Genomic DNA, 27758 nt, shown 5'->3' on the forward strand with positions numbered 1-27758 from the left:
CTTTATTTGCCGACTACTTCGTCACGACACCCGGCAGCAGCGCGGTCGTGCCTACCGAAGGACGAGCCTCGGAAATTCCCTCTCTCGCGTGTTTTCTCCTCGCAACGTCGGTCCCGGCTCTCCCGATTAATTTCTCCCCGCACGAACCAGTTCGATGTAAATCAAATTGTGAGATGTTCGACAATCGCGCGGCGCGGGCACGTGCGTGAATCCACGGCGTGAATCCGAGGGATTAATGATCCGAGAGAGATGCGCTCCTCGAAAACCGGCAGCCACTCGATCCTCGTCCTCGTCCTCGTCCTCGTCTGGCCGAATCGCGAAGCCAGCACTCGCGAAAGCTCACTACCCGCGGCCGATCAATAATTTCGACGGAGCGACGAACGCGTTACGTGTCGCGTTCCGTGCGCGGCGGTTACGAGAAAATCCTCGTAATGTCGCCGCGTTATTTTTACGTCTTGCGACACCTTCGATCGGGGGACGAAAAACGCGAATCGCTGGTAAAAGACGTTGCTCGGACTCGCTGCGCGCGAACCGTCTCACGCTGCAAGGATCATCGTGCTCCTGTCTACCAGTAAAACGGGAAATTGGATTCTCGCCGAAGTTGCTGTCTCGACCTCCAGCCGGAATTTTCCTCGCGGCTCGTCGGCGACGCGATAGCGGAAACGTGACTGAACGTGATGAGCCCCGGTTTACGTTAGATGCGGGATCAATGTTCTTTGTCGAAGCCCTTTTTGTACAATCGCGTGCTCTTTTGTAGCACATCTATCTGCACATGTATCTGTAACACATTTTCTTTTTTTTTTTTTTTTAGCGATATCAAAGGACTCATTTATCTATTGAACTTATGTGAGACAAGGTCGAAATTGTACTCCACTGTCTCGATTCCAGTCCGAATCCTGCTGCAGGATACCGCTCGTCCCTCCCCTCGTTTATCCCGAAGGTGTACGCGTGCATCGTGACACGACGAGTGCGCCGAAACTTTCTCGACGCGAATCAATTCTCTTATTAATTCTCCTTTGTTGCACGTTTTTTTCTAATAAGTATAATTTTGTGAAATTTGTTACTTGTTACTTGTTGAAACTTGTTATTTGGAGGTTTTTAGGATCGCTGAATACAAATCCGGTGTGAAAAATATGAAATTCAAAATGGCGAACCCAATATGGCGGGTGAAATTTTCAGAATCAGCCGAATTCGCTTGAAATTTGTTATTTAAGGTTATTTTCGAGGTAGCTAATTGCAAATTCGTTATCGAAAATTCGAAATACCAGAGCTATGACGGATATATACGGCAAGGTTCGCCGGCAAGGTTGACACCGGTCCAAGTTGCCCGGTTCTCAAGCGCAGAGTCAGCTTGTTTGATTTCTATAATTATGTTCACCATATGAGGCCCGTCGTTTTGAAATTTGTATTTTTCACACCGGATTCGTATTTAGCGACTCCAAAAACCCCCGAGTAACAAGTTTCAAGCGAATCCGACTGATTTTGAAAATTATCTCCACCATATGGGGTCTGCCGTTTTCATTTTTGCACTTTTCACACCTGTGGATTTGTATTCAGCGATCCCAAAAACCTGTGGATAATGATTTTGAAGTGTACGTTATTACTTAAAATTTCATGTGAACGAATTTATTCTCTAAAAACGATGGTCTTGTGTGTATTTGACAGTATATGCTTATTGATAACAAATTACTTATTTGAAATGATGACTCTAAAAGTTGATGTATTAACTAGTGGAACATTTTAGTAGTCCAGCAATGCTAAAGCAAATATGCTAAAGAAAATGTGAAAAATTTTAATTATTGGAAAAATAATTCAATAAATTCAAAATGGCGAATCTAATATGGCTGACGTCATTGTGGAAGAAGTGTTCAGTTTTACGCTACATTCGACGTTGGGTAACGACAGTTTACTCTTCTGCAAAATTCTTTTTTCTTCTTTTCTTGTTCATTTCTTGTTCATTTTTTACCAGATTTTGACGTTAAAATGAGTTTGTTTGCTGGATAGTGAGCCGAAAGATTATCCAACGTCGAATGTAGTATAAAACTCAACACTTTTTCAACAATGACGTCAGCCATATTAGATCCGCCATTTTGAATTTTACAAAATGGTTCTGATTCACAATCGGCGACAAGTTTCAACAAATCAGATAGATATATATATATATATATATATACATTTTTAAGAAATATTGTTTTAAATATGTACAAAATAGTGTACTAGTGCCAAACTTCAAAACTTTCGAAAAGATTAATTTAAGCTAAAAATGATAACAGATTTCTTCATATTTTGACATGAAAAATACCTATAAAAAATTAGGGACAAATCGGCGTCTGACGTTTCCCGAGGTTTACTTGTGAGAAGAGGATCACTGGTGCAGCGAAGGGTTAACACTCGATACAGGGCTTACAGAGCCGTTCGGCTACCTACATCGAGGAAGGCGCGTGGCACGTTTTGACGCGCGACATGCTGCGGAAGAATCTCTCTCACCGTCGACGCGCACGTTGCGCGCGGATGATTTCCCCGAGGAATCCGCGGGTTAATTAAAAGCGCGTCTCGCGGACGGGCCGCTGACTGTGCTGGTCTCCGCGCGTTGTTTCGAAAGCGTCGTTGCTCGCGCTCTCTCACCTCGCGCAGGTGAATCGAACTCACCATCGATCCGAAGCAACAAAGTCCGTCGCTTCTCGACTACGGACGGGCAAGTCCGCCGTGCGTCAAACTGCCCGATAATTGGCCGCGCGGTGGCTTCTATGTCACGGTGAAGCATTCGCGAAAGCGGCTGCTCGTGTAGAACACATTGTGCGACACAAATGGAAGGCCACGTGCCCTCGGAGAGTGCGTCGAGAGTGCGTGTGTCGCGCGCGCTGCGAATGCTGTGTATGTGCGACGAATTATCGGACGAAGCGAGGTGGACGCGAACGCGACGACGAGCCATTAGCGAGTCTTCAGCTCCTCCTCGGGGACCATCGATCCTCGTGTCGTGCGTCGCGCGAGGAGAATCGCCAAGTTGCGCTCGTTCCGTTCGTTCCTTCCTTTGCTCTCTCTCTCTCTCTCTCTCGGCACTTCTCATTCCCCAAATGCCGTTCGGCCCGTTCGTTTATCTCGGATTGCACTCTTTCGTGCAACTTGAAAATAGAACTCTCATTCCGGAGCTCGAGCGTGACGCGCGAGCGTTTACTCGCTTACTTACGGTCCCTTCCATCTCCGAGCCGTACAATGACACCGGTTGTTCGCGCATCCGCCAAGGTCTTCGAAGTCGTCCACTTCGGCTTGTGTTTTCCTCGTTACGAGACGAGATATCGTCGAGCGAGGAGCGAGGCGAGGCTCGATAAGACCGATTGCCGCGATTACGAAGGCGACGAGGCGTTATGTAAAAATCACCTCTCTCTTTTTGAGGCCACGGCGGCGCGGCGGAGGCGAGCAGATCTTTAAAGTCGCTCGCGCGCGCTTTTCAAGATCGCGGGCGTTACTTCCTCTGCATCGGCGGCTTCGGGCTCTCGATCGATGACGCTGTCATTGCGTGCGTCGTCACGCTCGCGCGAATGAGAATGAACGAGAATCAACGGTCGGCGGCGATAGGTCGTCGAAGCGCCGATTGCCCTCTGATTGCCAGCTTTCTTCTTCATACTTCCTATGCAAATTGCAAGATTTTTCGTCAAATATCGGTTGCTCAGTGTGATTATGCGCGAGGTTTTCCTCACATGGCCGCCGGCCTTACGCCGGCAAGAGGTCGCGTCGCGTCGCGTAACCTTATTCGAGTAGAAAAACATTTGGCAAATGTGTGGGTATTCAGGACGAAGCGAGTTTCCCTCACTTTTATCGGCCACTTCGCTCTGCTTTCCTGAGCAGAGTTACTTCTCGCTGAGGAGGGTTTAGATGGCTTTAGAGTCGCTCAAAAGTTGGCCTATTAGTATCCGCGCTGTGGTGGCAGCAAAGAGGTTAAAGTCACTCGCGTCCCTCACGGTCAACGATCGCGGTGTTACACAATGTATCGGTGTTTCTGAGGGGTTTCGATCGATACGCCACGGTAAGATCGTATCTTGCTCCGTGACAAAGTCGCCAACTGTCGTGCCGTGCGAAAAAATAAGGCCGCCGGGGGTCATGAGAAGGGCGACCTTCAATCTCTCGGCTTGCCCGGCAAATTAATCTCGATTAATTAACCCTTACTCGCTGACCTGTCGCCGCGTCCCTTTCTAGTTCTGCGATGTGGGCGACGAGGGAGAACTAATGTCAAGTTCATCATTAATTAATATTGTTAGCGTAATCGTGATTGAAGACTCGAGATAAGATAAGAGGGAAGATCTCAACGGCGAAGGAGGAGGAGGGCGGGGGGCAAGTTAAGCGGGGAAGAAGTACGTGCGAAAAAATCATTCATCTCTCGAAATCGTTGCACCAGTGAGGTCCAGCGAAGTTTTCGTCTCGTCAATCGTCCCATTGTCCCTTAATTTCCGCACCAATTACGTGCGGAGTATCCTCAGGGTGTGATTCAGGTCGATCGATATTAAAGCGGGGGGAGGGGGCCCACCCGCCTCGGCAAATCTTGGAGGAATGCCGAAAGCTTTCACGTATTCTCGCGCGATAACGCTTTTTACGATAACGCCGGAGAGAACGCCGGTTGCGACATCGAGCGAGCGAATGGGAGAACTCGACACCGGCGGGATTAAAGTTATACGTCGCCGTCACGGTCAACGTTCCCCTTATTGCATAGCGTGTATCAATGCACACGGCGGCCGAGAGGTCAATCGATAGCACCTCTATTTTTTACCCGGAGGAACAACAGCGCGCCTTCTGTGCGCGAGATCATTCGGCGAGAATATTGTTTCCTCGATACTCGCCGCACGATCATTCACGAGAGGGATCTCCAACTGCGTGCGAGTGTGCTCGTCGCACTTTCTGAACTTCCTCTGCCAATATCAACAGTTGACGACGCCCATGAACAAAATGACTAATTAAATCTGCGCGATATGCGCAGTCGTCGGACAACTCGACTCGTCGCGTCGACGGCAATTTCTCGCGTCAATTCGGTATCTTTCGGAAAAGATGTTTTTTCTTTTCGGAAAAATTTGCCGCCTTCCGGAAAATTATGAAGCTCTGACGTTGTTTTCTTTACTCGTTCTTGAGAGAGAGAGAGAGAGAGAGAGAGAGATAATATAAAACACATTAAAAAAATTTGAAACAACATGACATTTTTTTAAACCCTGCGCTTCGTAAAACGGCAAGAATGGCAATTTAAACTACAGCAAAGCAAGATTCTTCGGCGCGTCGCCGAAGAACCGCGCAGAAATTACTAACCGGTCTAAATCCGGAATGAATGCAGAAATTCCGGGCGATGCATCGATCGCGTCGCGGAATGTATGTGCATGTCTCGTTTCGCAATTTACGATCGATCCCGGGGCCGAGTCGAACTCACAATCGATCGACCCTTATATCGTACGTTCCACTTATTCCGAAATGGAATTCATCCATGTGTGTATGTCGCGTTATCACCGGGTCCGCATAAAGCCGCATTACTTCCAGTTGCGACATTAGCATCGCATTGACTTCTCGACATTGATATAATCGGGACGCGCGCTACGTTTTTCTTTCTCTCGTTCTCTCTTTCCTTATATTTTCTTTCTTTCGCCGGGGGCGCTGAGAAAGAAACGCGCGAACTCGAGCGGGTAATTCGATCGTCGCGAACGAAAAGTGAACGTGACGTTGCGAAAACTTCGCTCCGGAGCCGAAGGTCGCAATTTTATCAATGTAAAATCCCGCTTCACCTTTTTCGGCATGCGACATTTTTCTGCGGCGGACAAATCAAGCTGTTCGATTAACCCTGATTCTGAAGGGAGTCGCTATAAAATACGATGACGTTTAATTAAAAACGAAACGACGAAGTGGCACCACCGGAATTTCGAGACAAATATAATAGGTATGTAACACGAGAGTCCTAACAGTCTCCTCCGTCTTCCCCGAGGCTCGCGTTTCGATGCGCTCAAATGATTCTCGCGTTTTTCGCTCAATAAGTCGGCTGCGAATATGAGTAAGCGTTTCACACCGGGATTACAACCGGGAGAGAATTCGAGCGCGCGGCAGGACTAGGTACATACGTTCCGCTCGGTGAAATTTACATATCATATCGACGTGTGTGTATACACGAGCGCGAGAATCGCTTCGCGAAACGCGGGCTGTCCTCCGAGTTGATAGTCCTCCGAGGACGGAGCCCGAGAGGAGGTGAAAAAGTGAGAAATTGAATATAGCAAGGATGTGAGTCGCAGCAATCTAAAGTGAGGAAGGCTCGCCCATATTCTTGACCTCGCGCGTTATGGCGCGCGTCGGACGCGCGCACGACGCGGCACGATTTTTCATAATGACGGAAAATACCGAGGATCATCCTTGGGTTCAGATATTGTAGTGTGTAGTGCGTGTATCGAGGTAGCCGGGTTTCTCGTGGAAGAAATGCATAATTTTCTCCCTCCAAGTCCCGTCTCGCGACGCGCGATTGCAACTCAACAGAATATACTCAACGTCGCGCTCAGCGGGGAGCTTTATTCAGGCGAGTTCGTCGAGTTCGAGTTAAGGCTGGGATTCGTCGATTCGTCGCGGTGAAAATCGGGGACATTCTCCGGGACACTCCGGGACGACACAGCCGATCCTTCTTCCTCGAGAAGGCTCGCGGTGGTTCCTTTGGCAGTCGGGCTGCCGGTGGCTGGTCTTCTCGGCTTGCACAGCTGCAATCTCCTTGCCAAAACGCGTTCGACATTATCGCGCACGCCCCCGTGTCCGTGTCTGGAGATACACGCAGCGCAATCCGGCGAACACACCCCTTCAGCTCTCCTAGATAGCGCGATTGTTTTTACCAGCGCGCTGTTTAACGTCCTCCGACAATTGCCAATCACGCGACTTTATCGGAAGATTTATTTAAAGGCCGCGCGCTGTGCGCGCGTATCATCAGCTGCGCGTCTCGCTGAACATACATTTGTTGTGTATCGATTAAACGCGAATTTTATTCTCCGTGTGCCGTCCCCTCTCGGCGCAGCTCGAGCTGCTGTAGCGAGCGTGCTTTTCCAAATGGCTGCTGACATTGCTACACATATACGCATGCTCATTTAATTTATTTTCATCTTTATTTTGCTCCCGTGCTCGTTTCATCTATACACCTAGCAATTTTAACGATCGTTTGATACGACCACCTGCCGACCACACACTGCGCCACACACTATCTTAGAAAATGTTGATGATTAGTCCGACACTTTTTTGTCTTGGGTTCTTTAAGGGGGGAATTACATACGGAACAGGCCGTTTTCAAGGCTATTTTTACGAATTTTTTTTTAACAGAAGCGGTAGGATCAGTGGACTTGAAATTTTCACAGTGTATTCATGAATGTTCAAGTACAAAATAAATTTGTTACTATCTATGATATATGGGTAGTAAACACGTAAAACTTGAAACGCGCGTTCACCTGAAAACACCATTTTCTTAAGTTTTCGACATGATTACGCAATAACTACTGAACCGAATAACTTCAAAGTTTTATACAGTATAGTACAGTAAACAACACGTGTAGTTTTCGCCCCTATCTCAGAACACGGTTATATTTTATTTTATTCTATTTTTTAAACATGATTAAATATAATGAAATTGAGAAAAGTTTCATTTTCGATATATTTTTTTTTGTACAGTCATTACTTTTCCAAACTTGGCTTCACCGCCTTCATTTTAGTACGGACTACAACGTCCGCCGTATATTCTTAAAATCTTTCTCGGTTTTTGATTTCAAAGTAGTGAGAGACCCGGAATTATGTCGACAGTAAACATAAAGCTCGCAAACGGATGACTGCATTTTTATTTATAATTACAAATTGGATCGGTTCTTGTGATTCAATAAAATTTATTTTGTACTTTGAACATTAATTAATACACTGTGAAAATTTCAAGTCCTGTCGTTTCTGTTTCGTAAAAAAGCGTAAAAACAGTCTTGAAAACGGCCTTCCGCATGTAATATTCCCCCCTTAATAATTAATTTCTCAGTGCTATGAAAAATATATGAAATCTTTAGTATACTTTTAGTATACTAGCTATAGTATTATTCTCGCGCTGGAAAACACTTTAAATAAAGCGCTTGAAAATTACGTTTTTATCCTGAATACCTCGTAGGTGGATGTAGGTTCGTCGGCCATTTCGGCGGCTGCGTTTTTTTTTTTTTTTTTTTTTTTTTTCGACAAAACGTACAACGCGAATTCGCATTCGTTCCACGCGCAACAACGTGCGGAGGCGGCGACAATGGCTACGTGTGTTATTGTTGCAAATTGGGCGGTCTGAATGAATTTTCGCGAAACGTGTTTTTGCTTTGACAAGCGGTGACGCCGGTGGATATACTTGACCGCCAAATCCGCCCGTCTTTAGACGAGTATAATTAGCACGGGAAGCATCGCAAGGTCGGCACGCCGCCCGAGACAAATAGCGCGCCGCTCGTTGCATTCGCGTGCGCAACCTTTGCATTCGGCAAGACGACCGCCGATTGTCTCGTGGGACGCGTTATCTGCGCGAAAAGGAATTTTCGGCCGAGGAATGTCATTTTCTGATTTTCTGCGTTACCTGAAGATCAGACGAAAACTCGGGTGGAGGGAGCAGGAAGGAAAGAAGGAAGGAAGGAAGACTCCTGTAGGAGATTTCCCGATTGTTCTCGAGTATCTCGAGCGGGTTTTAAAGCAGCCGAGTGTTTGGGCGAATTTTCGTCCGATCGCCGCAATAAAGATGTCCTTTCTGAGTCATGAGCTTTTGTCTGCTCCCCCCTTTCCCCTCGCTTAGTCACTCGACTGAGAATTTTGATGAAGCGAATTTTTTCGGCTTCCCGATTTCTTCGGTCGCCGATCGAGAAAGCAGCTTCTATAATTCGAGATTGTCGGACTGTTATTCTCTGGTTCGTCATATATCGAGATCGACACTGCAAATTTCAGAACCGCGTTTCGGAAAGTGAACATTCAGGAACTCAGTCTGACGACAACGTCAGAAAATTACACCGAGAGAGGGATTGTTGTATACGGTGTGGTTTGTGGCGTCGCGTCGTACACGCGGCAGTCCCGCGCCTTTCGAAAATGCAGTTGCGCCCATCTCGCGTATACGAAATACAAATAAGTTTGGGAAATCGCCGCTCGGTTAACACCGAGCGTGTACTTGGCGCGTTAATCGTATGGAAATGCCTCAGCTCGTAGAATGGAGTTTACTGCTGATTCACCGCTTTATTCGCGTTTATCCGGTGTGCCCCTCCGCTCGCGCGCTGCACTTTCGTTGGAAGCCCTCTCGTGACTTCGATATTGCGGGATCATCGGTCGAGAGCGAGAGATGGTTTTAGAGGCGTGGGAAACTGTCCGCGCGGTAAAGCGTTGCTTAACTCTCTCGTCTTTTTCGCGCCGGATCAGATAGACGCAATCTCGCGTCTAATTTGCCTGTCTGTTTGTCCGTTTGCCTGCCTTGTTCTTCTTCTTCGCTGTTCTCGCTGCTCGTTCGAAGAAACGGATATTACTTGCATATTGTGTACACGTGAAATTTTACTGTCCAACCAATTACACTAACTTGGTAAAACTTTAGAATAGGGCTTTTTCCGAATGTTGATATATTTTTTTTTTTTTTTTTTTTTTTTTTTTTTTTTTTTTGTTTATTTTTTGCTACTTGTGGGAGTATAAAAATCTTTGTTGTGACTACGACAATATGATAATCAATGGGGAGAGCCCGAAAAAAATGTTACCGACCTATTTTTTTCAAGTTTTTTCGGATCTTATAAAACTCTGAAGGAAAAATGCCAATCAAATTTAAACTTAAAATTAAGTAAAAGCATAAAAACCGAAGACATAAACTATTCTTCGCTATAATTTAGACTTTATAATATAAATTTGTGCTATTGATTAAAGCAGAGCATGATTATGAATAATGCTCTGCTTGTAATTTATGATATGTCCTATCTTGCGTAGGGGTCTTGCTAATCTTTGCAGTATCCATTTTTAGTATATCGTAGACTCATCTGTTTAGTAAGGCGAAAGATTCGAGTAATAATTGTGAACGGTATTTAATCAGTATAAAATCGATATTTAAAGTTTTTAATATATGGAATAAAATTTCCATGTTTTTTCCTATAAAGATCTTAGCCCCCCTCCCTTAATATATATGTAAAACTTTGTGTACATTTTTTTTTACAGCTAGTTTTGTAAATTACTGAACAAGAAAACGTAGTTATAATAGTACTTCTGAATATTTACCAAAAGAATTGTTTAAAAAATAAGTGGGTAACACTTTTCTCGGGCTCCCCCGATTGATCATCACTGTCGGAGTCACAACAAAGATTTTTACCATAAGTAGCAAATAAATATCAAAATTCGGAATAGGCCCTAAAATTCTCAAGTTTTACCCACTACTTTTGAGCTATTCTTCCTCGCTTGCCTGCAACTGTCGGACCACCGCGTGTTGTTGGGACGACTCGATACTCGCAAAAATCCTCTCTCGATTGTAATAATTTTCTGTATTTATTATTTTTCTTGTAACACGAAATAATTCAATTTCTCTCTTCTCTCTCTCTCTCTCTCCCTCCCAAGTGAGAGATTTACAATGCATGCCCCTGACCGCTCGATCGCGCATTACCAAATTCACGATTGGCGAATTGGCCAGCCAGGGCTGAATATGATCGTCGCACCAGCAACGCCCGTCTCGACGTTAAATGCCGGCGCACTTAGAAATAGAGCGAGGATACGTTGTTAACCTTGTTACACGACGTGGTGGCCGCTTTCGTCGATCAATCGCGATTGACGCGTAGATTGTTGCCCATCGATGTTGTCGCCCGACGTTGCATCGTCGTCGCGGATTCCGTTGCGCCGGATTAACGTCGTCGCTGCCGCCGTCGCCGCCGCGCGTCAACGTCGCGGACGCGTGATATTTTCTTCCGTCAGTCCGCAATGGACGCGAGACGCGACGATTAAAGCGACGTGACGCGAGTTTGGCACATGCAGGTCGCAGTCACGGTGTGTGATCGATAGCGCGCACCGGCTATTCCCGTTTTCGAGTACGCCGGCGAAGGGAACGAGCAGGGCTCGAGAGCGTCGCTCGAGTATCGAGAACCTTCGGCGCTTCTCTCCACGAGCTGTTTTTAAACGAGCCGCAATTCGCCGGGCAGAATTCGGGACAAGATCCTGTCGATAGCGTTACGTGTCGGCTTGCTCATCTAATTGTGTGTGATGAGAGAAAGGTCATACATTGTATCGGTCGTAAATTCACACGCTATAATCATGCGTATACGAATGCGAGTGCGTAATGCTGCGTCGGTTTTCCCAGGCACTTACTTCTTACTTGCCAAGCTGTTACATCGCGGCTTTTAACGCTTTTACGCTCGCATGCAAATATCTTCAATGAGGGAGATACGAAGCGAAGAATGAGCCGATGCTCGTGTCATGTTATTCATCGGGACGACTGAGAGATCTTTGATGTCGTAGACCTTGCAATTTTTCAGTAGTTAGCAGCCGTATACACATGTAGAAACACGCCGATTGAACCCATCAATTTATCCCGTATTCTTATCTTGCATAATTACTTGTGACGCATATTTATACATACCGCGGCTCATTGTTGCGCTGGCTACTTGGAGAATAAGAAGAACAACGCCGAGGGCGATACGAATTCTGTGAATCATCAGATTCCTCTGAGTCACTTGAACATCTGAATCATCGTATCGAGCGGAGAACCGAACCGAAGCGGAATCGATAACTGTCACTGATGTGATACTGCAATTTAGCATCACTGCGTGATCGACGAAAAGGTCGACGTATGCCTTTTGATTGCATTTAACAAGCCAAGTTCTAAACCTGGGCTCGTACGCGCGCGAGTCAACCACTGCCGCTTTTACCTCGCACTTTCACGTACAATAGTCGAGTGCAAATCTAGCGTGAGCAGTGTGCGGAAACGCAGAAGAAAGAAATATATTTTCACCGAAACCGTGCAACCGGAAAGTCGCGTTGGTAGTCTCCGAAACAAGAGAACGCGACGCGTTTTACAAAAGGCAGGGTGGTTCCTCGCGCGCACACAACGACAAAGCAATAATCGTTGAAGCGCAGCGACGCAAGCCGCAGGCCGCAGACGTTAATTGCGAATCGTATGTGAATTACAGTGCAATTTTGTAATCTCTTCGTGAGACGAAGGTCAATGTCCCATTGCGGGGGGGACTCGTGATGCAAGGTTCCGCAGCCGTAGAGCGGGCTCATGTCGAAAGCGTTCTCTATCTCGCGGGTGATCTATTTCCAGAAAATATTTCCGACAACCTTGGCCTCTCTCGGCCGCCCGCTAAAAACTGACACATTCTCTCCCCCTGTCTGCCTTTCTCTCTTTTTCTCTCTTTCTCGTTTCAGATTTAATCCACTGCACCAACGAGCCGAACGTCTCGATACCACAACTGGCGAACCTCTTGATCGAACGCTCGCAGAACACAAACTGGACGGTGGTGTTCAAAGCTCTGATCACCGTGCATCATATGCTCTGCTATGGCAACGAGGTAAAGCTCTCACCACACACACACACACACACACACACACACACACACACACACACCTTTTGTTCCCCTAGTTCTCTCCGTTAGAGATACGCGTGTTCGCACATTTCTTCTTTCGTCCCCGACCGATTCTAAAATAATCTTCTTGTGCGCAGAGGTTTACGCAGTATCTCGCCTCCAGCAACAGTACGTTCCAGCTCAGCAATTTTCTCGACAAGAGCGGCGTACAAGGTGATCATTTCGTGATACGATTTTATCAGCGAGTACTTTGACGCGTTTCTCGGGAACGATCACATGGGGACGTTCCGGAATTGGCGGAAAGTATCGATGGGACACGCGCGATAAATCCGCGCCTCGCGGATTTCCCTCCGGCGAAAAGCTCGCCTCTGTCGTTTGTCGCAGTTATCGCAACATCGACAGCCGATGACTCGGACATCGACCGAGCGCTGTAAAAATCGGAATTTCCTTTCAGTGAAGCCCGCTTCGGACCGAGCAACGGACAACAAATCAGTGCTTCGGCACGCTTCTTCAGCTCACGATTCACGAAGTCAACACCGATCATGTTTCGTGGGCCTTTCAGATGATCATAATTATTGCCAGCGATGTCTGTCCTCGTGAATGAAGTCCGAAGAATGTACCGACAATCCGCAACGCTGCACGTCCGTTTTTCTTTCCGCCAATCTCGGAACGTTTTACGCAGCAACTAATTCCATAACGATTTGTAACGTCTGCCAAAACCGAGAAACGCAATTCATTCACCTGAGGAACGGAAAATTAATACTCGTCTCTTGATTAACCAAAGAGTTCACGGTGCGAACAGCATACGCAGCACGATGTGCACGGCTTTCCGCACAATCCTCTTCGTCAGCAAGAGTTACGCGCGAATCCGATTAACGCAGAATTAGTCGCGGCAATGCTGCTACGGCTAGGCATGATATGCACGTGTCGCATAAGAAGTTGCAACACTTCTCTGAATTTGAACGTCGCAAGTCGATCATCGCGACGACGGTCACTCCGATTTCGCCGAAAACGCGCACACCGGAGACGGAATTTGATTCAAGCCGGTCAGAGATGATCGGCGACGATGAGAACGAATCGCTTGGCAAAAGTAACAACGCTCGTGGATTTCCGGAACGACGATGAATACGCGCGTGCGTTCTCTTTTCCCGCGACGAATCCGAATTTTCCGTACCGACCGACTTCCTCGTATTGTGCGGCTCTATCGTCTACATGGAAAATGCGAATTTCTTTCTCTTTTTCCATGTGTCTGGCATCTGTGTGTACGATTTACTAACCTGGACTAACTTTCTATCTTTTTGGGCACAGCAGGAATACGCGTGGGTGAGTTCTAATTGCAAAACGTTCGTTCTACTTCCTTCACGTTACATGGTACTTACTAACGTGGCTTCGTAGCTCTTCTGTATCTGTATCGTCCGACTTAAACTTTGCAAGAACAACAGGGATACGCGTAGCACGTGTATGCGAGCATTCTTTCGATTTAACTTTACAATGCTACTCAACCGCATAACTCCACGAATTTTGTAATCTGCGTATCGATGTGACGTAGATCGAAGATCACACCGGGTGTGTTTACAGTTACAATCGTCGTAAATGTAAACGGACTAGATTTGCGAAATGTCCGGTAAAGACGCGAGTAACTCCCAATCGGGGAACGGGCGATCCGACGCGCGTGCACGTTTACATAACTTATGAAATTAATGCAACAGCACCGTCGCACAGCCGACTTTCTAATTTCACTTTTACGCACTGTTGCGTAGCGTGTTAGTGCTTTCATCGCACCTCATTGTATACGTACGGATGAGTAATGAGCGTTTTTTATGCGTCAGGATATGACATGTCGCCGTTTATCAGACGATACGCCAAGTACCTCAACGAGAAAGCTCTCTCCTACAGGACGGTAGCGTTCGACTTCTGCAAAGTGAAAAGAGGGTATGTGTGTGCACATGTGTGTATGTGTATGCGTGCGTGCGTGCGTGCGCGCGTGTGTGCGTGTTAAAAGTAATTTCGTTACTAATCAAACGGCATCGAGATTATCACCTTTGGCTTTTTCCAGCGACTGATTGAGCATTTAATGTGTATATTGTATAGTGCACTTCATATATTTGTAATTACCGTTATAAATCTCATTATATATATATATATATATATATATATATATATGTGTGTGTTTGTGTGTATATATATTGAAGCAATTAATCGCCGCGTAAATCACGTTGTAGGAAGGAGGACGGCACTCTGCGTACAATGAATGCTGAGAAACTTCTGAAAACGTTGCCGGTGCTGCAGTCGCAACTCGACGCACTGCTGGAATTCGATTGCACGGCTAACGACCTCACAAATGGCGTCATAAACATGGCCTTCATGCTTCTCTTTCGAGATCTTATCCGGTTATTCGCCTGCTATAATGACGGCATCATTAATCTGTTAGGTAACATACTACTCCCTTTTGCTATCTAGGAAGAAACGTGTATCCGCGCTGATATCGATAACGGCGGTGTAATTAATCGCGAGCGACTCGCGTGTGAATATCATGAATTATGCTCTAATCGGTCCAATTGCGTGTGACCTTTCAGAAAAGTATTTCGACATGAATAAGAAACAATGCCGGGACGCCTTAGACCTCTACAAGAAGTTCCTTATACGCATGGACAGGGTCGGAGAGTTTTTGAAAGTCGCGGAAGTAAGTTGCACGCATGGCTTGATGAACGTAAAGACAGCCGTGGTTAATACAAAACTGATCGCATATTTTTCTTGCAGAATGTCGGCATCGATAAGGGAGATATACCAGACCTGACGAAGGTGCGTGCGTTCAATATATTATTTATCTCTCGCCATTCCGCTAATACCGTCAACCAGTACGGTCTGTTTAATTATTCGTGTTCAATTGTCGATTGCTACTTCGGGGAATTATTAACTATATGCGAACAAAATTACATAGCTATGCTAAAAGATTATATTTTCATTTGTTTCTCCCTCTTGTACATTATTGCAGGTAATAACATCACTGATTATCTAACGAAATAGAATTAGTGTGGTTTAGATTAGAGAGAGAGAGAAAGAGAGAGAGAGAGAGAGAGAGAGAGAGAGAGAGAGAGAGAGAGAGAGAGAGAGAGAGAGAGAGAGAGAGAGCAGCGTAGATAATGAGCTATGAGATATTTTTCGGACATTTTGTGGAATCAGTCGTGTTCGCAAATCATTTTTTAGCTGATCGCTGTGGAGATTTTTCATAATATATTCATCTTTCATTGACCATCCAGACGAATGCATGCATTTTAGTGGAGGGAAATGTTTTCGGGACTAAATGCACAATTAAAGTTTTACCTTGCACCTTCGCGATAGATAAGCTCGATAATGCTCTGAGAATGACCAGCGTATTGCTTCTTAGGCACCAAGCAGTTTATTGGATGCCCTGGAGCAACATCTCGCATCGTTGGAAGGAAAGAAGGGCTCCGCCGCGAATACACCGACACAATCAGCAAGGTACGCTGAGTTTTTCATTTATCCAACTCATTTATGTCTTACATATCGATTAACGTAGGGATAATCCTAAACATCTATGATACATAGAATGCTGAATGCTATTGAAACTGATATTACTATTCCTCTCTAAACTCCATTATCTATCTATCTATATATACATATTTATTTTTTTCGTCTCATCGTTCTTTCATACCCGATGGACAGAAAATCTCATTTTTATTCCGTATCGCCACGAGCTTTTTAAGATGAACAATATTTGACATACGTTTATTGCACACGCACATGTAAGAATTACGCAAACGAATTACGTGGTTCCGTGAGTTTCTCCGAACATCCTGATTTCCCGATTAATTATTTTGGACCTGTGGAATGTATTGATCATTTTTCTTTTATGTAATTATCGACTGCAGAGATCTGGATAATATTCTTTAGCGTTGTCGCTGGGAAGGGTATTCTTGATTATCTTTCTGAACAGTTGTCCAACTTGAAAAATTTGTCGATGGTATCCCTGGATACAAGGTTAATATTGTCTCCAATATTTAATGTTTAGTTGTAGAACATCCCTATAAATTTTGACCTTTATCCTAAATCTGTTTTAGGTATCCGTTTTAGGTTATATTCTTAAATTGGGTATTTAATTTTTATGTACATACGTGTACGTATCTCTCATCGAGAGTCGTGACTGTGTGTGATTATTACACCATCCAATCTGTCACTCCTACATATCGCACGAATGAGCGCAATGTATCTAGATAATTATAACGTAGTTCCCTTATAGTTCATTGGTTATAGTTAAGCACGCTTTAACATCTCAGTCTGAATTACCAATTGCGATCGGAACCGATCACGCTGTGCCATCGCTTGAAATTTTATAAATGTTGATTTAATATTAAATCACATAGCTATGAATCACACAGCTATATAAATCTGTCCATTTATTACAGAAAAGAAAAATCGTACATTCATTGATTGCCGCACACTCAGTATCTGCAGATGATGCACTTTTAATTGTTAAAGCAATTTATCTATAAAAGTATCAAAGAGTATGAGAACTACGTAACGTCGCAATGCACATGTATTTATACAAAACTGCTTATTATAGCGCAAGTACAACACTACTCGTAGTACATCATTTCAAATACAGGTCACGTAAAGTGTACCGAGCAAAATATTAAGGCTATACTCCTTGCTATAGAGAGTAGAACATCGATAAATGCATGTGTATATTAGGATACAGTTGCGAAAGCGGGAAGAAGAGAGCGAATGCGAGAAAAAGGAGAAGTGAAGTCGAGAGTACGAGTGTTATGTGTGTTTTGTGTGTGTGTGTGTGTGTGTGTGTGTGTGTGTGTGTGCGTGCGTGCGTGCGTGCGTGCGTGCGTGCGTGCGTGTGTGCGTGTGTGTGTGTGTGTGTGTGTGTGTGTGTGTGTGTGTGTGTGTGTGTGGGAAGGATATTGTTGTATGTGTGCGTGACAATGCACATTTGCAATTTTCTACGCATTGTTACATCTATACGTTACTACACCGTCTCTCTTTTTTGTTTTTTTGTTTGTCTTCTCCTTTGTTTTCAATTACATATTTTCCTTTACGCTCCTCTCTCGCCACATTTTACGCTGAAACGGACCTTCCGTATTCTTCTGTCCGTCCTCTTTTCCATCGACACAACATCCGACATCCTATCATCGCCCAAGCAGCAATAGAACCAATGTAAAGTCGGGAGTGTCCGCCCTGTCTTCCACCAGTACCGCGTTCGGAACAGCAGCCAGTAACGCGCGACTCGACCAAACCGGGAACGGCCATATCGACGAAGCGTTGCGACAGCAAGCTCTCGCGGAAGAGGAAGCCGCCATGAATCAATACAAGGTATATTGACTCGTCGCACAGTCACACTGATTGTGATCTTTCAATCGAGGCACCTAATTGTACCCATATCGAGTTAACGCGCGTTCTATGTCGGGCTAATTTTGCGCAACTTGTTGTCCACACGCCACGTGCCGACCATCGATGACCATCGCGTTGTCGCATTATAAGCATTGCAAGCGAATTTTACTTGTCAAATAACACTTGTCCAATGTGTCTCAATAGTCCTCAAAGTTCTAACTTCCAACTGGAAATGTGCAAATTCTGTTTTGAACGATTCTTTTTGATCAGTGAATTCGATCCGCAGGCTAAAGTTCAATCACCATCGGGTGGTCCCAGCACAAACCCCTTCCTCAGTTCTCCAACCAACAATGCTAATCAGCCGATTGTGGATCTGTTTGGTGCTGTACCAGCGTCCGACAGTCAGGTACGTGCAACAGCATGTTTGTCCTACGTTCAATACTGTGTGACCAATCGACAATTAGCGCGACTCATCTCTATCGGAGCGATCGAAGCGACGAATATGAGTTACGCAAGTTGTACAAAGTAAATTATGCAAGGAAAGAACGTGTATTAATTTCTTTTAATCTTGCTCAATGTCCGCGTTAAAAATATAAAGCGGAAAAATATGCAGAGAGGCGAGGAAGGACGTTGACTTGCTTCTTTTTATGTTGCATCAGAAATATAAAATGCATCGATATGTAAATTCGAGTAACGTTTAGGAAAAATGAGAAAAGTCGTTCATTTCTCGGTCAATCGCTCGGTGGTTTGATGTTAATGCGACTCCGACTTGAGACAGCTGAAACTCACGCTCTGTTGTTCTCCTCGCAACAGCCGCAAAAGGCGTCGGACGATCTCTTGCAACTGGCGGGTAACCCGTTCGCGAACATGTTCGGGACGGCGCAACCGGCCGCGGCCGCGCAACCCGCTCAGATGCAGAACAACATGTGGATGACCAACGGTAATGGTGAGCACGAGACTTAAGTCGCGTTATACTCGCGCGTGATCATCGCTGCTTCTTCCGTCACCGCGCTTGATCTGATTATTTTTTTTTTCCCTTTTGTTTCTCATTCTCTTCCATTTTCCATTTTTTAGGTTTCGCGGCTGCGCCACCAGCAAATAATAACTTTGTTACAGATAACAGTTTTTCCTCCGTATTTGGAAATCAAGATCAGCAATCTTGTAAGTGAGATCTTAATCGTGAGATAGCTAAGCGGGGATCATTGTAGATACTGTAACGAACGTATTCACTCACTCAGAGTTGAGAGAGAGGAAAGAGAGACACACAGAGAGAGAGAGAGAGAGAGAGAGAGAGAGAGAGAGAGAGAGAGAGAGAGACAGAGACAGATTCTGTGCATCTTCTTTTTAGTTTCCCCTCTCTGTCGTTTACTCTTCTTTTCTTTTCATCTCTGTCCGTGTATCTTCCGCGGCCATTTTTATGATATTTTTGCATCATACATCTTCTACTTTTGAACATTTCGTACGCCTGAGCAATCACATGTGCCGATTTAACGCTACATAGGCAGAGAAGTACCGAGTGAGACAGCGATTACACGGTCGCGAGAGACTCCGCGATTCGCAGCCGATAGTGTCGTAAGATTCGCAATGATGGCAGAGTGAGACGAGACGAATAACAGTCGCTCTGTCCATGCGCGCCATTCGTGGTAATCGTTGAGATTATTCGGTATACTCTCCGCGAGTGTAAGCGATTTGTAAGCGGACGCTACGGACGAACGTTGTCGCGTTAACATTGCGCCCGTTGCAACGTAAGAGTTTCTCACATTCCGCTCTATCTATCTATCTCTCTAACTAACATAACTAATCGGGTCACGGTGCAAATGATCTCGTGTAAGGTATCGTAACATTTGCTCACAACGCCCGGACCGCAAGGGAGACGAAGAAACTAGCTAACTTATGCACCCCGATCACTTTCTCTGCGCAAGCTGGCGCCCCAGGAACGGCCGCGTCCGTACCTAATCCCTTCATGTCCGATTTTCCGTCCGTGGGTGGCAGCGGTCAGGCAACGGGCGCGGGCGCGGGCGCCTTCGGGCTGTTCGAGCAGGCCGCTGGCGGCGTTGTTGTTGGCGGCGCGATAAACGAGCCGGCACAAGCGGCGGCGGCGCAAGGCGGAGACCTCTTCAGTGCCGGCGGTGGTCAGGCGGATCTCTTCGGGGCCGAGTCCACCGCGATGCTGAGGGCCGCGAACGGCAGTGACGGAGACGCCGCGGCCGACGTGATGGCGGCGGCGCCTCCTGCCGCCGGCAAGCCATCGTCCACTGCCACGCCGCCACCTAGACCACCGCCACCCGCGACCGCCGCGAATGGCGCACCGCGTACACTGTCACCGACGTGCGTCGGCGGAGCGTCACATGGTAGGCCAGCGGCGGCGTCGGCGACTGCATCGGCGATTACGGCGGCGGCGGCGGCGAACGCCGCCGCCGGTTCAGCCCCGGGCAAGAGCGCCTTTGACGATCTCAACGACAGTATCCGCATGGCACTGGGTGGGTCTCCGTCGCGTCCGGCACCACTGGCCCAGCAACAGCAGCAACAACAACAACAACAAGCCGCCGGCCTCGCGGCCCAACAACAGCCGCCGCCGCCGCAGCAACGACGCATGCCGCCACAGTCGGCGGGCGGTATGTTCGCGTGTAACCCGGACGACGCCACTGAGCAACCCATGAGCATGCCCGGTGGCCCGATAGTCGGCTATGGTATCCCTACCCAAGCCCAAGTCCCCGTGGGGTACGGCTCGCCGGCAAAGCAAGCCATGTCAGGTGACGGGAATGCCCCCAATTAGTCACGCTAATTGCATGAGACTCTCGCACCTCTGCTCCTCTCCCTTTTCTCCTCTGCCTCTCAATCCGTGAATCCACCCCCAGGTTTCGTTTTCTTCTTTTCTTTTCTGCCACTCCTGCCCTTCCCCGGCCCCTTGCACCGGCCCTGCTGTTTCCTCTTTGTTCCTTAGCACGAATCTTTGCACTTCACGTTCGGTTTGTATCGCATCGCTCGCTCGCTAGCCCGGCAAGCGAAGTGCCGCCTATGATTTCAAGCACGCGACAAGATGCGAGACAATCTTGATTCAGCATTCGTAGTTCAGCGTTGTTCAGCCCGGTTACACCCGGACGTTGTAAAAATCACGGGAGTACAGTGTAGCTGAGACTTGTAGTGGTGAGAACATAGCGCGATAACCTCCCCTGGTTATCTTATTTTTCTCTCACGGGGACGTACGATTCAATTGACCTACGACGTGCTGTGCATGTGCTGTGTTATTCGCGTGACTAATTGTACGACGTACGACGTAGAAAAACACAGAGATCTCTGCGTAATTTTGTTGCTGCACGCTGTGGTCACGTAGACACCTTTCGACGACGGCTGCTCCCCCTCGTTGAAAGTCTGCCGGGTGTTGTTTGTCGTTTCGTTTGTTCAGTTCTTTTCTTTCTTCGTTACGAAAATATGTTATCTTGCGTTGGATCCCGTAATTATACGAATTAGTTACACGATTCGCTTCGAGTTCCCACGCGGGTTCCACCGTAGTCGATGTTCCACTTGATGTAGATGTTGCTTGGGATTTGACAGTTTGAGAAGAGGGGGCGGGGAGTTGGCGTTGATGTATTTGCAACTGTATCCCGAGCTAACAATGTTTCAGCCGCGGGGCAACCGATCGGCAATGCGGCGGCCGGCACCGGCAAGGTCCTGACCGGAGATTTGGACAGTAGCCTCGCCAGCCTTGCGCAGAACTTGACGATTAATAAGAGCGCTCAGCAGCAAGTCAAGTGAGTGTTTGAGAACATATCTTTGTACGTGAATAACTTTAATTCCGAATATAGAAATTCAATTTCGTAAATCTCGCTGATGTCACGCCTGTAAAACGTTGACGGTAAACTGACGATGAATCGTCAGTTGCAAAGTCGACTGTTGTAAAACGTGATCGTTAACGTGATGTTGAACAACGAGTACTCCTCTCTCTCTCTCTCTCTCTCTCTCTTTCTCTTTCTCTTCAGGGGAATGCAATGGAACTCTCCGAAGAACGCCGCGAAAACGGGCGGTCCAGCTGGATGGTCACCGCAACCAATGGCAGCTACGACTGGTGCTGGATATCGACCCATGGTGAGCCCCGACTTTTCTTTTCTCGGTCTTGTTATCGTTACAGAGTATCGTCGCAGCACGTTTCTTCCGATTATCAATACACCGTAGACATGAACGCAGACACAGATACGGACAGGCGAGCGCACGTATTATTATTCGCTGTCGTTGCTGTGCGCAGATCATTACATCATTGTTGAAGCGATCTGCCTTGTCGTTTCCGATAAGGAAGCTGTAGTTATTTTTACACACCGTGACTTAGACATACTTAGATTTTTTAAATGTTACGTAACACCTTAGTTCATTGACTCTTCTCGTAGCAGTGGCATTTTCATCTCGTTCACATCCCACATTCGATTGAGCGCTATTTCGCGAAGGAGACGTCAGAGTTCCTTGTCGGTCGCGCGGGCCAGTGAATCGTTTTAAGCGGTAATTATTCATAAAAAGAATTACACCTCACGGATCACAGCTTGATTTTTGAACGTACATTATTACAGAGGGCAAAAAGCCGCGTGCGCAAAAGTCACACGTTTGGTTGGATTCGAGCATAATGAAGCGATACTTTTACACAAAATTGCGATGCTTTAAAGCGGTCGATATCTCCGGAGCTAAATTCACTAACTCCGACTGGTTGCAGAGCGCAGGTGACTCAGCATGCATGCATACACACACACACACACACACATATACACACATAACTTTCTGTGATATGTACAAAATGACCTATTTTAAATGTTCGCCTGAAAATTTCTCTCAATAGGTGCATCAGTGGAAAAATGTTTCAGAAAAAAGTCGCTTGGTTTTAAGGAGGCAATAGAACGTAAAATAGGACCTTGGTCTGACCTTGTTCAGGCTTTTGTCTGAAACACTTCGTCCAATGATGCATTTCTTTCGAGATACCACAGGTAGGCGTTTAAAACGAGTCTGTATGATACGTTCCGTGAGGTGCAAACTCTTTTGTAAGTAATTACCGCTTTAGCACGACATCGGCACGACGACGTTGACGAAGCGCGCGTAGTGTATCTGCGTGGCTTCGGCTCTGTCCCTCTTTCTTATATCTACACAAACACACGTAGATCTCCGATGATACATGTGCGCAAGTTTTCCACTAAGCCGCAGCGTCGTGGGACTCCTCCGCGCTCTTCGCAATACCGTAACGACACTTTCCCCGTCAATTAGCGTCCCTTTTGGGTGAGTGTTGCATGCATGGCATATGGCATGTTACCGGATGTTACAGGGCCAAGGGATGACGCAGCTGCTACCGACCACCACGACCATGGGGTTTCCCACACAGCCCACAATGATGGTAAGTCCTACAATCACGACGCATCCTTACTCTGGTGAGACGCATGATGAACGTCGGCGCGACGACGCAACGCCAAACTCGCCGCAGCCTACGCGAGTGCGGCGTGCGATAACACGTATTGTCACTAACTCACCTTGTCAATAATGACATCCATTGTAAATTGCATACCGATCTCGGTCTTCTACCATCCGAGGCGAAGTGGCGAGTCGCCTCCACTCCGACACCTCATTGCGTTTCTTGTGCATTGTGTGCTTATTGCATCGACATGTACACCGCTGGCGCACGACTTGAGAATGTAGTGGACGGATACTTGATCGCAGACGATTTATCTTTACGCTCTCCTGCAGACTGGTTTGAGATCTCTCTCGTTGTTCGTACGTCCTTGGCTATTGTTCGCTTGAGATATTTTAGTTTAAGCTAGATGAAACGTAGATGAAAGTCACATAGATAGATAGACATAAAAGCGTTCGTGTGATGACATGATACACAGGTAACACATAGGATAAATGAAGTATCATATTTTCCGTGAGAGAATCCGCGTGCGCGCGCGATAAAAATTGTCAGATCAGTTGGGAAAATGATCTACAAGCGGGGTTGGCCGAGGAAAAAGTAAGCACGCGAGAACACGTCGGGAATGTCTGAAGGAAACAAAAGAGGCAAGGGACGCTTGTAAAGTGTTTTCATTACATTTAACGCATCTTTTACCTCGGTTTATAATTTATAATATACTTTCTCGTATCGCGCTGAGATTTCGCTCGATTATCAGCGTTGTTGGTGCTTACTTTTATAAAAATTAATTTCTTATCTTAGCTCACTTCGACTTGGAGTCAATGCGCAATCGTTTCGGACGATTAATGCGATATATTTCTTTCTCCTTTTCAACCACCGTGCGACTTTTGATCTAAACGGCACAGTCGATCGGTCTTCCGTTCTCTTACCTTAAGAAAAGCGTTATTTCGAAAGGCACACGCTTTCTATTGTATATACATCTCATTCTCTCGCTCTCTGGTGTCTGTAGGGTATGCAAGGTATACCGATGGGCATACAGGGCATGCAGGGTATGCAGGGTATGAGGCCGATGATGTGTACTATCCCAGGTGCTTCCGCCGCCGGTAGCGGTATGATGGTTGCGGGAGGAACTGCACCCATGATGCAAATGGCCGGTGCGAATCCCATGATGGGTCCTAACCTGCAGCAGCAGCATCCTCAAGCAGCAGCTCAGCCACAAGGCAATGCTGTCCAGCTCGATCCGTTTGGTGCTCTGTGAAGGGATTAGGTACCTATTTCCTCATTTAGCATTCTGCGCGCTTGAGTCGATGGATCTCGAGGAGTAACGTACTACAGTAGGATGTGATGACCTGTGTATGACACGGGGATACGACGTGTGTCGATTAATCGTGATGACGCGACAATGCCGATGTGATTCGCAATGCTCGAAACACGACGGAACGCGACAGCGTGTTCTCTCTCGCGATACAAGTTGAGCTTTTCTTGATCAACGGCCGGCGGTAATTTTGCTCAGTCACGTATTGGATCCGTATAATTTTTACCGCACTTACAATATTCCCACTTGTGGAAGAAAATTTGCTATTGCTACAGTAACTCTGTTGTGGGAATTGCATTTTGAAAATGAGAGACTCTGATCACAATCTTCACGATTGCAAAGCGCAGAGACAATATACGCGAAGATTACGAGACCCAATGAGTTTTCTATAGTAAGTTGTATCATATAGTCCTTATGATTTTACTTGATGCGTGGTATGTTAATATATATATATATATGTATGTATGTATGTATATATGTGTATATATGTATGTATGTACATATATATATGTATGTATGTATATATATATGTGTATATATGTATGTATGTACATATATATATATGTATGTATGTATATATATATGTGTGTGTATAATTAGTGGAGTCACTAAATATAGTAGTAGTAGTTGTACAGCCTCAGCCCTTGTACAAGCGATCTTTATATTCCTTTTCGAACGATTTCTCTCAATGGGTGTCACTCTCTGGAGCCGTGGTAATATAATGTACATATAATCTCTGTGACTTATACATCTGTGATTAATAATAAGTGCGACGTAACATTTGTGACGCCGATCGATTTTTGAGTCGTCGATCACTTCACGAGTCTACTTTAGGTAACTCTTACCGACCACTCTATGTTACTAATAACACCTTTTCACATTTTCTACATCATTTTTTTTTTTCTATTATCACGCAGCATCACGTCATTAATCTGATCGATGTTGCTTGCAAAACGAGTACGTTGTATGAAAATTTGGTACATCGTATAAATATCGATCGTTAGTACATAGCTGAAGAAATAAATTGAATTGCGAACGATGTTACACTGCGGAAACGTAACATTGCGCGCGGTACTAAAGCAAATATCAATTTAACTGTTCCAGGATTCAAAATGGAACTAAGAAGACGGAGCGACGTTTTGTAAATATCGTTGTGTAATATGCCTAGAAAAGAAAACAAAACACACATGATTTATTCCCGCTTATTTCCGTTAGACGTGGGCCCGATCAATCTTGGATCATTAAATCTCACATGAACCGTCACATTGTGAATACACGATCGGCAACTGTATCATACTTTATATATATATATATATATATAATAATAATAATACATATACACACACACACATATATATGTGTGTATATATAAATTTATACATATACATATATGTGTGTGCTTGCCGAGTATGTAACACGCGTTACTATTCCGATAAAGCGTCGTTCCCATGAACTGATTTGGTTAAAGTAAACTGGCGTTTCTCAGCGAAAATCCTTGTCTTGGAGATTTTATCAGGCATAAGCTGAAAAAAGGGAAAGAGAGGATAAATGAATGGAGCGGTGAGTGGGAAGATAAAAGAAGAGAGAGCGATTGAGCCTTCATTAAATATTCCAGCCAATGTTCATGGGAATCGTACTGTAGTCAAGGGTGGTTTTCTCATCCTGAAATCCGTAGCCGGGCACGACTCAGTTTAGACAGACAAGAGTTGTTCGCGAACGCATTGCGTTTAGAATGACACGAACACGCGAGTGCGGATCCAGTGATTCCGTGAAGGCTCGTGCCGTGAAAATGGACAGTGAACTGAGTGATCGGATGTGGCAATTAGCAGCGCGCGTGAACTATTCTTCGTTGATATCGGGTAAGCTTGTTGAGAAGATGCATTTCTAGGTTCAACGGAGGATCTCCGTAATTACGATGTAGCGATATTTAGGTACGTTTAGTTGTCGCAGAGGGGTCGCTTGTAATATCGTTAAGGGTGCGTTAAGGGTGCGACGCAAGGGGAGATTCCGGTGGTTCGTCACGGTTCTAAACGTAATCGCGTTAGAGTTATACGTTAGACGACGATTGCACGTACCAATATCCGCTGTAACGCGAAACCGTTTAATAAGTGCAAAGCAGAGTAAAAATATCGAGATAGATTTTTCGGATATATATATCCTCGTTGTCATATATATACACACATATACAGGTCTGTCTTTTTGTCTTTTAGCTGAACTGGGTTGTACTCTTTGCCCCGTCAAAATGAAATAAGCATGTGGTCTAACGTTGAGAAGAAGAAGAACGAGGTTCTAGCTAACTAAGTTCAGCTAAAAAGAACAGTCCTCACAGAATGTGTGTGTGTGTGTGTGTGTGTGTGTGTATGTGTGTGTATGTGTGTGTGTGTGTGTGTGTGTGTTTGCGCGCGTGTACGTTACGTACGTAAACAAACACGCATGCACATATTGTTCTGCGAATGTATGGATTTGACTTGAGAGAGAATTTCGATGCTTCCTTTCGAAGTATTAAATGAAACAATAAAGATATACACGCGCGATAATTATCAAATACACACGCACGCGCGCGCGCGCGCGCGCGCACACACACACACACACACACACACACACACACACACACACACACACACACACACACATACATATTAAACACATATATACATCGCGAGAGAAAGACAATGAAACGAGTAGATGGATTCGTTAAATGTTCTTTATCCGTACTATTCAAAGATATCGTAATCAGGTAGATTAAAACGAGGTATATACATATATATATATGTATGTATGTATATGTATATATATAAACAAATTAAGACTACGACGTTCATATATAATGACGAGTATGATATAAACCTACGATTCAAGCACAGTACTATATAATACAGTCAATATCCCGTTCCGTTTGAGATTTGTCGATGTATACGCTCGATTCCCCCGTCATTATCGTAGCATTATTGTCGTTGTACGAAAACGAAAATCTGTCGTCTGGAATCGTAGCTTGTGCCGATTGGTCATTTGTAACCGCGATTTACCCGTCTCACCCGGGCAAATCTGTACGCCGCGACTGCTTCGAGTGAGCGTTAGTTCATGTAGAGACAATGGAAAGAGGAAAGAATCGCCGTGTACGGAGGTAAAGAAAGAAAAGGAATTCGTTGGCGATTAGCAGCATATGCAGTGCTAGTCTATA

The 27758-nt window shown here is 45.7% G+C and overlaps 1 protein-coding gene across 17 annotated transcripts in view; it reads left to right on the forward strand.

Moving 5' to 3' along the window:
* lap (phosphatidylinositol-binding clathrin assembly protein lap) overlaps nt 1-26155 on the forward strand; it is a 29858-nt gene extending 3703 nt beyond the window's left edge. Inside the window, exons 1-19 of one of the 17 annotated variants that reach the window (XM_025299645.1) lie at nt 5648-5908; nt 12367-12509; nt 12662-12737; nt 13833-13847; nt 14354-14456; nt 14747-14955; nt 15101-15207; nt 15285-15326; nt 15913-16007; nt 17699-17867; nt 18172-18291; nt 18699-18831; nt 18960-19046; nt 19808-20638; nt 21511-21637; nt 21866-21971; nt 23185-23253; nt 24272-24529; nt 25682-26155. In XM_025299645.1, coding sequence (XP_025155430.1) covers nt 12489-12509; nt 12662-12737; nt 13833-13847; nt 14354-14456; nt 14747-14955; nt 15101-15207; nt 15285-15326; nt 15913-16007; nt 17699-17867; nt 18172-18291; nt 18699-18831; nt 18960-19046; nt 19808-20638; nt 21511-21637; nt 21866-21971; nt 23185-23253; nt 24272-24520 — 2559 coding nt within the window. In that variant the 5' untranslated portion in view covers nt 5648-5908; nt 12367-12488 and the 3' untranslated portion in view covers nt 24521-24529; nt 25682-26155. Of the gene's footprint in view, nt 1-5647; nt 5909-12366; nt 12510-12661; nt 12738-13832; nt 13848-14353; nt 14457-14746; nt 14956-15100; nt 15208-15284; nt 15327-15912; nt 16008-17698; nt 17868-18171; nt 18292-18698; nt 18832-18959; nt 19047-19807; nt 20639-21510; nt 21638-21865; nt 21972-23184; nt 23254-24271; nt 24530-25681 lie in introns of those variants that run through there. The other 16 variants (XM_025299640.1, XM_025299636.1, XM_025299634.1 and 13 more) reach the window with 16 other exon arrangements.
* Nucleotides 26156-27758: the final 1603 nt, after the last annotated feature.

Source organism: Harpegnathos saltator, unplaced genomic scaffold (assembly GCF_003227715.2).
Source record: "Harpegnathos saltator strain DR-91 unplaced genomic scaffold, Hsal_v8.6 scaffold288, whole genome shotgun sequence".
NCBI classification, from domain to species: domain Eukaryota; kingdom Metazoa; phylum Arthropoda; class Insecta; order Hymenoptera; family Formicidae; genus Harpegnathos; species Harpegnathos saltator.